The sequence below is a fragment of the Pangasianodon hypophthalmus genome, chromosome 21 (genome assembly GCF_027358585.1).
Source record: "Pangasianodon hypophthalmus isolate fPanHyp1 chromosome 21, fPanHyp1.pri, whole genome shotgun sequence".
NCBI lineage: Eukaryota > Metazoa > Chordata > Actinopteri > Siluriformes > Pangasiidae > Pangasianodon > Pangasianodon hypophthalmus.
This window is the reverse complement of record NC_069730.1, coordinates 19,680,153-19,695,152: the sequence shown is the minus strand read 5'-3', so window position 1 is coordinate 19,695,152 and position 15,000 is coordinate 19,680,153. Positions and strand designations below refer to the sequence as shown.

Sequence of the window (15,000 nt, the reverse complement as noted above, 5' to 3'; positions counted from 1 at the left end):
TTGAATTTTTTCTGCCTATTGAATAAAAATAAACGCTCGTCCCGCTAAGACTTGACTCTCTGGAAAAAAAAAACAAAACAAAACAAATGAACAACAGCAACAAAAAAAAAACATTTCACCAGCTCCGTGTTGTCTAATGAATTCTCTTTTAAGTTTTGTTTCATAATTCAGGTGTTTTGTCTGGTTTGTATCTTGATTGTTATATTTCGTCTGTTCTTCAAACGCTCGCTCTGGCTGTTTTGACAGGAATTCACATTTGCGCTTGAACAGATGCTTGTTTTCAGAGCCTTGCTTCTCCAGGTTCACCTCGCGGTCCTGATTAGCCGAGTGCAAGCTTTGATTTCTCGCTCTCATCAGTCGGAAAGAAGGAGCGAGAGATTTTACTTCATTTTCACGCCGAGTGCCACTTGAGACTCGAACCTCTCGGGTGCACGACACTCACAGCATTGCTAAAGCATGATGGAGTCGTGATGAAACGCATTGGACGCCACTCACGATCATTTAGACCGTCGTCTAAATAAAATAAATGCTTGAGTAAATATTTAGCTTCATATTGTTTTGCGACGCCAGTGCACAGAAGGTTGCTCACGACATTTAAAAAGCAGCCTGTAGCATTCGAGATAAGCCACGCCCCTTCCAAATCTAGACCAATTTGATAGTAGCTTAACGAACTAGCTAAATTTGGAGACTAGCAATGAATTGTGAGTAATGCGAGTTTTTTCTACTACAACTTCTACAACTGACCCACCCCCAGGGGCTGGACATGTAGGTTTCTAGAGAGCGTTTAATTGGACGAACACGAAGATTAGCACAAGTCATTTTCCACAGACGTGACAATCTATAAAATGTAAATAATAAACAACATTTCAGACTATTTCTTCTACATATAATATTGTATTGATGTCCATAACGTTAAGCAAAAGGTATACAAAGCTTTGAAACACCAATTTTGATTTCTGGGACGCTTATATATATATATATATATATATATATATATATATATATATATATATATATATATACATATACACACATACACGTACTGTGCGAAAGTCTTAGACACTCTATTTTTTTAGTACAAACTTTGTTACAGATGTTTATTTTCTGATTCTACATTATTGATTCAGTACAAAACCATTTTAGATTCCAAACATTAGTTTTCCAGCACAAAATGAAACGTTACAGAAAAATGTTTGTATGTCAGTAAAGAAAGCAGCAGATTCCATAAGAGACACTTTTCAGATAAAAACATAATGAAGGCTGCTGGGTTTCGCTGCAGAAATAAGAAGCGAGTCGACAGTCAAAGTCTCCAGAAGAACTGTGGCTGCTTCTGCAAGATGCTCAGTAACACTTCCAGCTCATTTCCTTATAAAACTGCACACACTGCACCTCAGATACTGCTTTATTTATTTAAAGTGAAGGATCGTCACATTAAATACTGACTTTGTTTCATTTATTACTGTTTACTGCTCTTTATAGGATTTTTTTTAAATGTAGAAACATTTAATTTCATTATTTTCGAAGGCGTCTTTACTCTACAGCATTTCTTTGCATGTGCCTAAGACTTTTGCACAGAACTGTATATATACAACTTTTTCTTTTTTTTTTTTATGTGCATGTAAACAAGTGGGCAGACATGAAGGGGGTGGATAGTGTGGATTAAGACGATGTTTAATGCTGGATTATGAGGACAAAGTTTTAAAAAACGTATCAATAGGAGGACAATAGGAACAGGAAGTCATATTTTTCACATTCACATTTCCTGTTTTTCTTAAATTTCCAGTAATATACAAATATACAGATCTACAATTCCAGTCAGCAGGTTTCACTGGCAGGAAGTGATGTCGTTGCCTCCTGTAAAGGAAGCTCCCCTCCTCTTCTAGGGAACAGATGGCGATCATCACGTCTGTTGGCACTCGTTCTTCACTCGCTGTAGCTTTTGTCCCGTTGTCTCCCGTTGTTTCACACGGTTGTATCTGCCAAAGAGCGTCGCAGCCCACCTCCTCTGGCACCGCCGTTACAGGAAGTGGAGTATTAGACAGAGCAATACTCGTGCTGAATAACACGAAGGCCAAGAGCCGCACCGCAGGAATCCAGCTCATGAGTCACAAACGCACCAGAGGCGGTCATCTCGTTTAGCGGTCATGTGACCTCGAGGGCATCTTGGGTAAAGAGTTAGTGTAGCGCATGCTTAATCATATGTTTGAGGAGGAGGAAAAGAGGGCGTGGCCTCTGCCTGTCTTTTTTCCCACCTGGTTTCTGAATGTTGGTTTAGTTTTTAGGGGGGAAAAAAATGACTACATATTGACATTTTTGAAGTTGTGTTTTTTTTGTAGTCACCTAAAGTTATTTGTTTGTTTATAGAACTTAGTGAGGACCACACAATTGTTATTTAGTCCCTGATAAATTAAAATAAAAACACAGAATTGAAGGAGGATGTACTTTCTCTTTCTTGTGACTGTATAACGTCATATTTCGTCCAGCCCTAGTTTCGTGCTCAAAGCATTATTTCCTCACGCTGTTTGAGTGTATATGTGAACAGGACGACGTTAAATCTACTCCACCTTGTGTGTGTGTGTGTGTGTGTGTGTGTGTGTGTGCACCTGCATGTTCTACTTGTGTGTAGTGTGAACACCTGAGATGTCGGGAGACAGCAGCGGAAACTAGCACACTAACGAGCGAGAGTGTCAGGTGGTTTCTCGTCTCGGCTCTGGCGCTCACCTGCCGTTCCTGTGTCATTATTCGCATCTCTCAAGCTCGTCAAGACAAGCGCTGACAGCTTACACTCTGTGTGTGTGTGTGTGTGTGTGTATGTGTGTGTGACATGTTTAACTGCAGGCTAGACCTCCTCCCGCTAACATCCAGGAAGTTGACAGAGAAATCGGCGGCAGTTATCGCATCAACCCTCCTCACGTTCATCTCGCCGTCTCGCAGCGGCACTGACGTGTGTTCAGACGCACGTGTCGATCATGGATCATTAAAATGACTCCTGTATTCAAAGAACAAAACAAGTGTGGTAGAAAAATGATTAAATCATTTCACTTGAATTTTGTTTCACGTCGCAGACGCCGGCTTTGTCTCAGATTAGCCGAGTAGGTGAGAGGCGAAGTGACGGACAGGCCGAGTCTTGTCTTAAAACGGGCGGATCGATGCTGAATAACAACACACTCCGTGGCTTATCGATGCTCCAGCGCAGCCTGGTGTGTGTCTCCGCAGATCGATGCCCCCGATGCGACTCGGTGTTATTTGAGACGAAAAATAAGAGGACGTGGATCCGTGCTGCTTTTACTGCAATTAACCTTTCGTAAGAATTTCCACAAACTCCGTACTTCTAATTAGGCTTCCAGCGAATGTCCACGTCTCTTTGTCCTATTGATGCGCAGCTGTCATTTGGAGAATTGATTAAAGGAACGAGATCCTAAAGGGCTCATTAGCCTCCCACGGCCTTGTCACTTCTCTGCGGCGTCTGAAGCGACTCTGAGTCACTCACCCTCCTGTTCTATTATTGCAGCGGGAACCGACTATAAGATCTTCCGCTTCCTTTCTCACACGATTAGAGGGTTTTTATTTAAACTTCCGTCTTTGTGAAGTAGTGACTGCCCCAGACAAAGACACCACAGCAGTGTGCATTACTACCTTTGATTTATTTTTTTTTTTAAATGGACGTCTTGTTTTATCTTGTGACAAAATGACCAGACACAAACTTTCACCATTTACACAAACAAAAGAAGAATACGGAAAATGATCTCTCTATCCCTCTCTCTCTCTCTCTCTCTGTTCTTCCATATCTGTCACTCTCTTTTTCACTCTTTATTTCTCTCTCTTGCTCTCTCTATCCATCTCTCTGTCTCTCTCCCTCTTTCTTTCTCTTTGATTCAGTCTCTATCTCTCACCCTTTCTGTCTCTCTCTCTCTCTCTTTCTCTTCCATCTCTGTCTCTCTATCTCTTTTCTTCTCTTTCTAGCTCTCCCTTTCTCTTGTTCTCTCTCTCTCACTCACTCACTCTCTCTCTCTCTCTCTCTCTCTCTCTCTCGGTCATTGTTCTTCCTGTCCTCTCCTGTCAGTAGCTCTGAATAAAGTGCAGGTCGGTCACTCCGTCACTCCATCAGGCCTCGGGGGCTGGACGTCTCCGTCAGGGTCACACTGCAGCTGCTTCACCTTCAGCACAGAGCAGGAACATTACGACTCACACACCTGAGACACGGATGTAGCACAAATACACACACAACAGAGAGAGAGAGAGAGAGAGAGAGAGAGAGAGAGGGAGGAAGAGAGAGAGAGAGGAGTGCATGGACAGATTGATGAATGTTCAGACGGATGGATGGATGGATGGTTGCATGGAGGACATGGATGATTAGAGAAACATTAGATGGAGGATATATGAACGGAAGGATGGATGGATGGATAGATAAATGGTTAGATAAAGGATATATGGAAAGGTAAATAAACTTAGATATGGATAGACCATTAAACGTATATATGGACTGACAGATGGTTAGATGATGGAAGTATAGACGGATATAATGGATAATTCTTTTCTGAATTTAAATATTTCTGTAAAGCTGCTTTGTGACAATGGCCATTGTTAAAAACGCTATACAAATAAAAAATGATTTGAATTGTATTAGATGGAGGATGGACGTATGGATGATGGATGGATGGATAGACATGGACTGATAGACGGTTTGATGGAAGATGTGTAATTGGATATATGGACAGTTAGGTGGAGAATAGGTGGAGAATAGATGGATGGTTAAATGGACATAGATGGAGGACATTTGGACTGATAGAGGAATAGATAGATGGAAATATGCCTAGTAGAATGGAGGTGTGGATAGATGGATGGACAGTTAAATGGAGATGTGTATATGGATGTTTTTGGTGAGTTCCAATACAGCATGTTACAGTGTATTAGTGTGTTACATTGTGTTAGTGTGTTACAGGGTGTTATGGTGAGTTACAGTGTGGTTCAGCATGTTACATCTTATTAGTGTGTTACAGCGTGGTACAATGTGTTACAGTGTGTTAGTGTGTTACATTGTGTTACAGAGGGTAAAGTGTGGTACAATGTGTTACAGCATGTTAGTGTATTACAGTGTGTTAGTGTATTACAGCATGGCACAATGTATTACAATGTGTTACAGTGTGTTAGTGTGATACATTGTGTTACAATGTGGTACAGCATGTTAGTGTGTTACATTGTGTTACAGAGGGTAAAGTGTGGTACAATGTGTTACAGTGTGTTAGTGTATTACAGGGCGTTACGGTGTGGTTCAGTCTGTTGCAGTGTGTTGCAGTGTGTTAGTGTGTTACAGCGTGTTAGTGTGTTGCAGCGTGTTAGTGTGTTGCAGCGTGTTAGTGTGTTGCAGCGTGTTAGTGTGTTGCAGCGTGTTAGCGTGTTACAGCGTGTTAGTGTGTTGCTGTGTGTTAGTGTGTTACAGCGTGTTAGTGTGTTACAGCGTGTTAGTGTGTTACAGTGTGTTAGTGTGTTACAGCGTGTTAGTGTGTTGCAGCGTGTTAGTGTGTTACAGCGTGTTAGTGTGTTGCTGTGTGTTAGTGTGTTGCAGCGTGTTAGTGTGTTACAGCGTGTTAGTGTGTTGCTGTGTGTTAGTGTGTTACAGTGTGTTAGTGTGTTACAGTGTGTTAGTGTGTTTCATTGTGTTAGTGTTTTGCAGTGTGTTAGTGTGTTACAGTGTGTTACAGTGTGTTACAGTGTGTTACAGCGTGTTAGTGTGTTACATTGTGTTACAGAGGGTAAAGTGTGGTACAATGTGTTACAGCATGTTAGTGTATTACAGGGTGTTACGGTGTGGTTCAGTCTGTTGCAGTGTGTTGCAGCGTGTTAGTGTGTTGCAGCGTGTTAGTGTGTTACAGCGTGTTAGTGTGTTGCTGTGTGTTAGTGTGTTACAGCGTGTTAGTGTGTTACAGCGTGTTAGTGTGTTGCACCGAGTTAGTGTGTTGCAGTGTGTTAGTGTGTTGCATTGTGTTAGTGTTTTGCAGCGTGTTAGTGTGTTACAGCGTGTTAGTGTGTTGCAGCGTGTTAGTGTTTTGCAGCGTGTTAGTGTGTTACAGCGTGTTAGTGTGTTACAGCGTGTTAGTGTGTTACAGCGTGTTAGTGTTTTGCAGCGTGTTAGTGTGTTGCAGCGTGTTAGTGTGTTACAGCGTGTTAGTGTGTTACAGCGTGTTAGTGTGTTACAGCGTGTTAGTGTTTTGCAGCGTGTTAGTGTGTTACAGCGTGTTAGTGTGTTGCAGCATGTTAGTGTGTTACAGCGTGTTAGTGTTTTGCAGCGTGTTAGTGTGTTACAGCGTGTTAGTGTTTTGCAGCGTGTTAGTGTGTTACAGTGTGTTAGTGTGTTACAGCGTGTTAGTGTGTTAGTGTGTTGCAGCGTGTTAGTGTGTTACAGTGTGTTAGTGTGTTACAGCGTGTTAGTGTGTTAGTGTGTTACAGCGTGTTAGTGTGTTACAGCGTGTTAGTGTGTTACAGTGTGTTAGTGTGTTACAGCGTGTTAGTGTGTTACAGCGTGTTAGTGTGTTGCACCGAGTTAGTGTGTTGCAGTGTGTTAGTGTGTTTTGCTTTGTGTTAGTGTTTTGCAGCGTGTTAGTGTGTTACAGCGTGTTAGTGTGTTGCAGCGTGTTAGTGTTTTGCAGCGTGTTAGTGTGTTACAGCGTGTTAGTGTGTTACAGCGTGTTAGTGTGTTACAGCGTGTTAGTGTTTTGCAGCGTGTTAGTGTGTTGCAGCGTGTTAGTGTGTTACAGCGTGTTAGTGTGTTACAGCGTGTTAGTGTTTTGCAGCGTGTTAGTGTGTTGCAGCGTGTTAGTGTGTTACAGCGTGTTAGTGTGTTACAGCGTGTTAGTGTGTTGCAGCGTGTTAGTGTGTTACAGCGTGTTAGTGTGTTGCAGCATGTTAGTGTGTTACAGCGTGTTAGTGTTTTGCAGCGTGTTAGTGTGTTACAGTGTGTTAGTGTGTTACAGCGTGTTAGTGTGTTAGTGTGTTGCAGCGTGTTAGTGTGTTACAGCGTGTTAGTGTTTTGCAGCGTGTTAGTGTGTTACAGCGTGTTAGTGTGTTACAGCGTGTTAGTGTTTTGCAGCGTGTTAGTGTGTTACAGCGTGTTAGTGTGTTACAGCGTGTTAGTGTTTTGCAGCGTGTTAGTGTGTTGCAGCGTGTTAGTGTGTTACAGCGTGTTAGTGTGTTACAGCGTGTTAGTGTTTTGCAGCGTGTTAGTGTGTTACAGCGTGTTAGTGTGTTACAGCGTGTTAGTGTTTTGCAGCGTGTTAGTGTGTTACAGTGTGTTAGTGTGTTACAGCGTGTTAGTGTGTTAGTGTGTTGCAGCGTGTTAGTGTGTTACAGCGTGTTAGTGTTTTGCAGCGTGTTAGTGTGTTACAGCGTGTTAGTGTGTTGCAGCGTGTTAGTGTGTTACAGCGTGTTAGTGTGTTACAGCGTGTTAGTGTGTTACAGCGTGTTAGTGTGTTAGTGTGTTGCAGCGTGTTAGTGTGTTACAGCGTGTTAGTGTTTTGCAGCGTGTTAGTGTGTTACAGCGTGTTAGTGTGTTACAGCGTGTTACAGCGTGTTAGTGTGTTACAGCGTGTTAGTGTTTTGCAGCGTGTTAGTGTGTTGCAGCGTGTTAGTGTGTTACAGCGTGTTAGTGTGTTACAGCGTGTTAGTGTTTTGCAGCGTGTTAGTGTGTTACAGCGTGTTAGTGTTTTGCAGCGTGTTAGTGTGTTACAGCGTGTTAGTGTGTTACAGCGTGTTAGTGTGTTACAGTGTGTTAGTGTGTTACAGAGTGTTAGTGTGTTACAGTGTGTTAGTGTGTTGCAGTGTGTTAGTGTGTTACAGAGTGTTAGTGTGTTACAGTGTGTTAGTGTGTTAGTGTGTTACAGTGTGTTAGTGTGTTACAGTGTGTTAGTGTGTTAGTGTGTTACAGTGTGTTAGTGTGTTAGTGTGTTACAGTGTGTTAGTGTGTTACAGTGTGTTAGTGTGTTACAGTGTGTTAGTGTGTTAGTGTGTTACAGTGTGTTAGTGTGTTACAGTGTGTTAGTGTGTTAGTGTGTTACAGCGTGTTAGTGTGTTACAGTGTGTTAGTGTGTTGCAGTGTGTTAGTGTGTTACAGAGTGTTAGTGTGTTACAGCGTGTTAGTGTGTTAGTGTGTTACAGCGTGTTAGTGTGTTACAGTGTGTTAGTGTGTTACAGCGTGTTAGTGTGTTAGTGTGTTACAGCGTGTTAGTGTGTTACAGCGTGTTAGTGTGTTACAGCGTGTTAGTGTGTTAGTGTGTTACAGCGTGTTAGTGTGTTACAGCGTGTTAGTGTGTTACAGAGTGTTAGTGTGTTACAGTGTGTTAGTGTGTTGCAGTGTGTTAGTGTGTTACAGAGTGTTAGTGTGTTGCAGTGTGTTAGTGTGTTACAGAGTGTTAGTGTGTTACAGCGTGTTAGTGTGTTACCGCAGGCTAGATTCAGAAATACATTTCAATTTTTAAAAAATAAACGCTGTCATATTTGAACTCGTCCTCAGGCTCCTGCCTGCGCTCCAGGAGCTCGTAAATCCTCCACCACTCCATCCCTCGTTCAGTCGGGTCGTTCGTTCGAGGTGCTGGGTCGCTATAGAAACAAAACCTCTCCTGATTAAAGTCCTGCTGCATTCTGGGATACAGATCACTGTCCAGACACGGAGCACGCCAACGAAAGTTCTGTGAGCTGAATTCATAAGCAAGAGTTCTGTTCAGTTTGTCACTCACAATCTGTCTCTCTCTTTTTCTTTTTCTTTTTCTCCTCCTCACTCCAGTCCATTGATCCCGGCCAGCAGTTCACCTGGGAGAACTCCAACATGGAGGTGAACAAACCGAAAAACCGCTACGCTAACGTCATCGCCTACGATCACTCCAGAGTCGTGCTGACCTCCGTGGACGGTGAGAGTCCATCACTCGAATAAACGCTTAATAACCATTCAGCTGGTCGATATTTAACTCTAATAATCATTAGTCTAGATCATTTTACTTTAACATTGCGGACTTGTGATAATATTATACGCCTATAAACTTAAAGTTCAACATTGCTTTATTAGCTTGATGATATTATCGAAGTAGCTTAAAAGGGATGATTGATGGTAATAATTCCCAAATAAACATCCTGTCTGATTTTCTTGTCTCAACCTGTGTCGTGTTGCTAGTTTCAGCGATTTTAAGCGTAAATTATTTAGTCTAACTATAAAAGAGAATATTTGCTTTATTCATCAGAACTGATCTTAGAAGATTTTTCACTCTTAACATCAGGAGCTGCCGACATGGCTTCGGGAAAATCGATTAAATTAGCGAGTGTTTTGAGAAAATGTGTTCTAAATCAGCTGAAATTGTACTGTGGATACTTAGTGAGTGTAAAATTCTGAAATTAAGAATAAAAATAGGAATAGATACAGCCGTGCAAGTCCCTGTTACAGCATTTAACAGATATTTGAATTGTCGTTGATGATTTTTTTTCCTACTTCTTCGTAGGCGTTCCAGGCAGCGACTACATCAACGCGAACTACATCGACGGCTACCGCAAGCAGAACGCCTACATCGCCACGCAGGGCCCTCTGCCCGAGACGCTCAGCGATTTCTGGAGGATGGTGTGGGAGCAGAGGACCAGCACCATCATCATGATGACCAGACTGGAGGAGAAGTCACGGGTCAGTGACTAAGACTAAGACTAAAAAAAAAAAAATTAACTATTAACTAACATTAGAGATTAACTAACTCAGATGAATCTAATTCAGAATCAGTCCAAGGACCGTTTAATTCTTCCAGTAGAAACTGTTAAGCAATATTTCCATGATTTTTTTATCATAACATGCTGTCTAACAACGTCAAACTGTTTTAAAATAAAATAAAATAAACAGAATGAACAGGGCTTAAAATAATTAATTTTATCCCTAATCCTAATTATTAAACAGATCGTATTTTGGATTTGATAATTTGAAGAAATCGTAAATTAACACGGCTGCGAGACGGTTCTGTAGGTGAAAAGTCATCAATATGCCGAACTTCACTAGAACACGCTAAAGCTACCTGTAAATATTTTAATACGTATAAATACGTTATAAATACATATATTAATATGTATTTATAATGATAATAACGTAAAATGTTGTGGTTTCTATAGTAACAGCTCATTCGCAGGGACGCTCAATATCAACGGATTAAAAACATTATTTATTAAAGGAAAACGTGTGCAATGTAGGGCTGGGCGATATATCGATATAATATCAGTATCGTGATAAGTGAATACGCGATACACTTTTATGAGATATCGTTGGTATGGTGATGTATTTTTTACATTTTTAATAATTACAAATTAAATGGTACTGAATGGATGTCGTTGATTTGACGTAATTTTCATTTTCACACGTAACCTTCTTTGTCTTTGAAGGCATTAAAGAGAAGTTTAACATTGTTTTGTTTATATTGTTACTGTTTTGCGGACAGTTTGTTAGCTAAATTATATATTGTGATACGCGTCGTGTATCACAGAAATGTCCTCTAGTATCGTGATATGATATTTTTGTCGTATCGCCCAGCCCTAGTGTAAACGTATGGAGGATGTGGTGAAGTTTTCTGTAAAGGAGGAATTTATTTAACATTTATGGAATTAGTTTCCAGCGTCTTGTTAAGTGAGAGGAAAATTGAGGAACAAATGTTTATAGCTGGTATTTACGTTCGTCAGTGAGAGCGTTTCCTTGAAATATATGTCGCTACAACTATAAGACTAATGGAGTATGATCAGGATATTGAGATTCATAGCAAGTATTCACTGAGTGGAATTAGTGGATTCAGAATACTGTAAATAGATAAATCTCTAAAAATAAAAAGGCGAAAGTTTAGCAGTCAGGCAAAGTGGCCTATCGGGTGCTGCGGTGTAATGGCTCATGACGCTCTTCACTAAAGCAAAAAGCCTGTTGGGAAAATGTCAGTTCATCAGCGTATGTGTGATCGTTGTGCAGCTATCCAGAGTGTGAAATGTCACATCTGGCAGCCGCTGGGGGTTCGAGCTTCCTCATCCTGAGAAAACTGCGCTCGCGGGTTGGGATGATGGACAGAAGGTCAGATCAGGGATATAGGAAACACGGAGGAGAAGAATACGATGGAGTGAAGGGCGTCGATTCGGGACGAGGCCGAGCGATTTGTATGTTAAGGTCATCGAGACGTGACGTGATGTCTTGGATCTTTCCCGCTGCTGATAATCGTTTAGATAGAATTTTTTCGCTCACAGTTTACCCGGGATTAACGATTTTAATTTAAAATTCGGTGCCATGAATAATGAGTCGTCTTCAAAACTATGATTTAGGAAGCGCACGGTGTGACACAGTGTGAAGTCGTAATGTGAATACCACCATTCATAACACTGCTGAATGCTCGATTCTGATTGGCCACAAGGTGTTGATTAATTTTCTAAATCATGTTACTGTTTCTATAGTAACAGCTCAGGACTTCTACAGCGGACGCTCCATTTTCCATAAACGGATTTTTAAAAATCGTGTAATCGTTGATATGATGATGATTTCTGAAGCATTTATGTAGCATTCCATTACATTTATGGAAGGAGTCTCCAGTGTCAGTCAGAGGTAAAGCAGTAACTTTAGGTTTTCCGCCATTTTCTAGACAGAGTAGTTTGTGCTTTGCGGTTTCTGCATTTTATTTTTGGCCTTGTTAACTTTAAACGTAACTGTAAATGGATAAAAAGTATGGTAATCGATGGAAAATTACTGTAGTGTAAGAGGAATAAAACACTTCAGGACGTACTGTTATGGGAAAATAATCAACTTCAGGGTATTAACAGTAACTCCGCTTTACGTCGTTGATTATTTTCCCGCAGTGGAGTGTTTTATTCCTTACGCATCTAAAACGATGGAGAGTTTTTGCTCAGATTGTGTTTCTTTTGTTGTAAATGTCACAGGTGAAGTGCGACCAGTACTGGCCGGTTCGTGGAACGGAAACGTACGGAATGATCCAGGTGACCATGTTGGATACGGTGGAGCTGGCGACGTACAGCGTGCGCACATTTGCACTTTATAAGGTAAAAAAAACAACAACGCACATTTCCATCTGCGAGAACGTCGCAGAAGAAATATATTTAAAATCCATCTGTTCCTCTTCGTTATTTACAGAGTGGAGGATTTTTGGATTTACACTTCAAACACTTGAATGTTTTCCCACTGACTAAAATCCCAAGTTTTAATTTTGTTTGTTTTGTTTTTTTTATTTCGGATCAGAATGGCTCCAGTGAGAAGAGAGAGGTGAGACAGTTCCAGTTCATGGCGTGGCCGGATCACGGCGTGCCCGAGTACCCCACGCCCATCCTGGCCTTCCTGCGCAGGGTTAAAGCGTGTAACCCTCCTGACGCCGGGCCCATGGTGGTGCACTGCAGGTGAGCTAACACCTTACGCCACACCGCTGACCTTTACAGCACGTCAGCTCACGTTACCTACGCATCTCAGGCCACGCACATCGGTACGTGCGCTCGCGTTATTCAGACTTCAGCTGATCCAGTCTTAAAGGAACAGTTCAGATAAAGAAGTTCAGATTCAGACTCTTTTAGACTAAAGACATGCTCAGTGTCTGAAGTACATTTGCTGTTTAAACTTAAATAGATTTTATGACACAGTGACGTGCAGCATGTCAGTACAAAATGGGTACGTATCAGTGATTCAATTAGTGTTAAGCGATTCAGTAATCACTGATTCAGTTAGTGTTAAACGATTCAGTAATCAGTGATTCAGTTAGTGTTAAACGATTCAGTAATCAGTGATTCAGTTAGTAATCAGTGATTCAGTAGGTGTTAAACGATTCAATAATCAGTGATTCAGTTAATGTTAAGTGATTCAGTAGTTAGTGATTCAGTTAGTGTTAAGCGATTCAGTAATCACTGATTCAGTTAGTGTTAAACGATTCAGTAATCACTGATTCAGTTAGTGTTAAACGATTCAGTAATCACTGATTCAGTTAGTGTTAAACGATTCAGTAATCAGTGATTCAGTTAGTGTTAAACGATTCAGTAATCAGTGATTCAGTTAGTGTTAAACGATTCAGTAATCAGTGATTCAGTTAGTGTTAAACGATTCAGTAATCAGTGATTCAGTTAGTGTTAAACGATTCAGTAATCAGTGATTCAGTTAGTGTTAAACGATTCAGTAATCAGTGATTCAGTTAGTGTTAAACGATTCAGTAATCAGTGATTCAGTTAGTGTTAAACGATTCAGTAATCAGTGATTCAGTTAGTAATCAGTGATTCAGTAGGTGTTAAACGATTCAATAATCAGTGATTCAGTTAATGTTAAGTGATTCAGTAGTTAGTGATTCAGTTAGTGTTAAACGATTCAGTAATCAGTGATTCAGTTAGTGTTAAACGATTCAGTAATCACTGATTCAGTTAGTGTTAAACGATTCAGTAATCAGTGATTCAGTTAGTGTTAAACGATTCAGTAATCAGTGATTCAGTTAGTGTTAAACGATTCAGTAATCATTGATTCAGTCAGTTAAAGGTGATTCTGGATGTGAATGAGAAATGATGAAGGCATGTTTAATCGGTTTTTGCCCGTCAGTGCCGGCGTGGGTCGCACCGGCTGCCTCATCGTAATCGACGCCATGCTGGAGCGCATGAAGCACGAGAAGACGGTGGACATTTACGGCCACGTGACGTGCATGCGCTCTCAGAGGAACTACATGGTGCAGACGGAGGATCAGTACATCTTCATCCACGAGGCGCTGCTCGAGGCGGCAACCTGCGGCGTCACCGAGGTTCCGGCACGAAACCTCTACACACACATCCAAAAACTGAGCCAGCCGCCGCCCGGGGAGACCGTCAGCGCCATGGAGCTCGAGTTTAAGGTCTCTCTCTCTCTCTCACACACACACACACACACACACACATATACACACACATATACACACAAACACACACACTAGTATAAAATAAATAAAAAATAAACACGTATATATCTGCATTTTGTACCTTTTAGTACATCATTTAGAAATTCAACACTTAACTGAAGGTGTAGCTCACTGCTAGCTACAGATAATTGAGTGCAAAAGTTTGTGCACCCCTAGAACAAAACAACTAGTTAGTCTTTCAGTGTTGTGTTTTTTTTTTTAAGGTTATATGTATGTTAGTATAGTTTCAGTCTCCCTTTCTTAGTTATGTCTCTTATTTATTAATGTTTGTCGGATTAATTATTTAATGTATTTATGTATCTGCTGATCTAACGTTGCAGAAACTTTTGGGTTTTATTTATTTATTTTTTTTGCTTTTGAATCGTGAAACTTTTTCATTTTTTCGCGCTTCGTCAACAATCCTTGATTCAGTGTGTGGGTAATTTATTTTTACGACTTAATGTCCAACTTTTAGTGATTAAGTTATTAGTCGTAACTAATCTACTTAACTTAAAGAGACTAGAACTTCTTTTGTTTTAGAAATTAGAATAACTTTTGAAAAGTTATTTATTTAATAAAAAAAAAAACCTTTGGAATGGAAAACAAACTCTAAAGAAAAAACATCTAGCAATGTATAAATAAAACGTGATAGCTGTAGCTACGTGAATAGCTACGTGAAAGATTCTCTAAAAAAAAAAATCTGCGTAAATGAAGTGGAGTTGAGTCGTCTCTCGCAGATGGACTGTGAGCCTCGACTCTCTTTACTGTCTGCGTGAACAGGATGCTGAGATTTTTTAAAAAAAACATCTCATACGAGAATTTCTCGCACACATAAATCATTTTTTGGATGCGTGACATGTGAAATAACACTTTTTGGATAGTTGGCTTGGACGTCTGGACGTGACGGTAAACATGTAAATATTAGTGTTCAGGTCATACAGCAGTAAAAAAAAAATTAAATCAGCAGCATTTCTAAAAAAGTGCAAAAAAAAAAAGTAGCATTTGGTGCAGAAGGAGCGTTTGTGGTTTCGAGTTTCACTCCACGCTGCCCATCTGTGCTCTGGTGCTGCCAGTCACGCCTCCGCTCACCGCTCGGCCAACACAC

At 40.8% G+C, this 15,000-nt stretch overlaps 1 protein-coding gene across 5 annotated transcripts in view; it reads left to right on the top strand.

The window, feature by feature from the left end:
• Positions 1 to 15,000, top strand: part of ptprfb (protein tyrosine phosphatase receptor type Fb) — a 201,502-nt gene that overhangs the window by 172,358 nt on the left and 14,144 nt on the right. For all 5 annotated transcript variants that reach the window (XM_053227630.1, XM_053227633.1, XM_053227632.1 and 2 more), the window contains 5 exons: positions 8,777 to 8,900; positions 9,483 to 9,658; positions 11,923 to 12,042; positions 12,239 to 12,393; positions 13,568 to 13,853. In XM_053227630.1, coding sequence (XP_053083605.1) covers positions 8,777 to 8,900; positions 9,483 to 9,658; positions 11,923 to 12,042; positions 12,239 to 12,393; positions 13,568 to 13,853 — 861 coding nt within the window. The remainder of the gene's footprint in view (positions 1 to 8,776; positions 8,901 to 9,482; positions 9,659 to 11,922; positions 12,043 to 12,238; positions 12,394 to 13,567; positions 13,854 to 15,000) is intronic.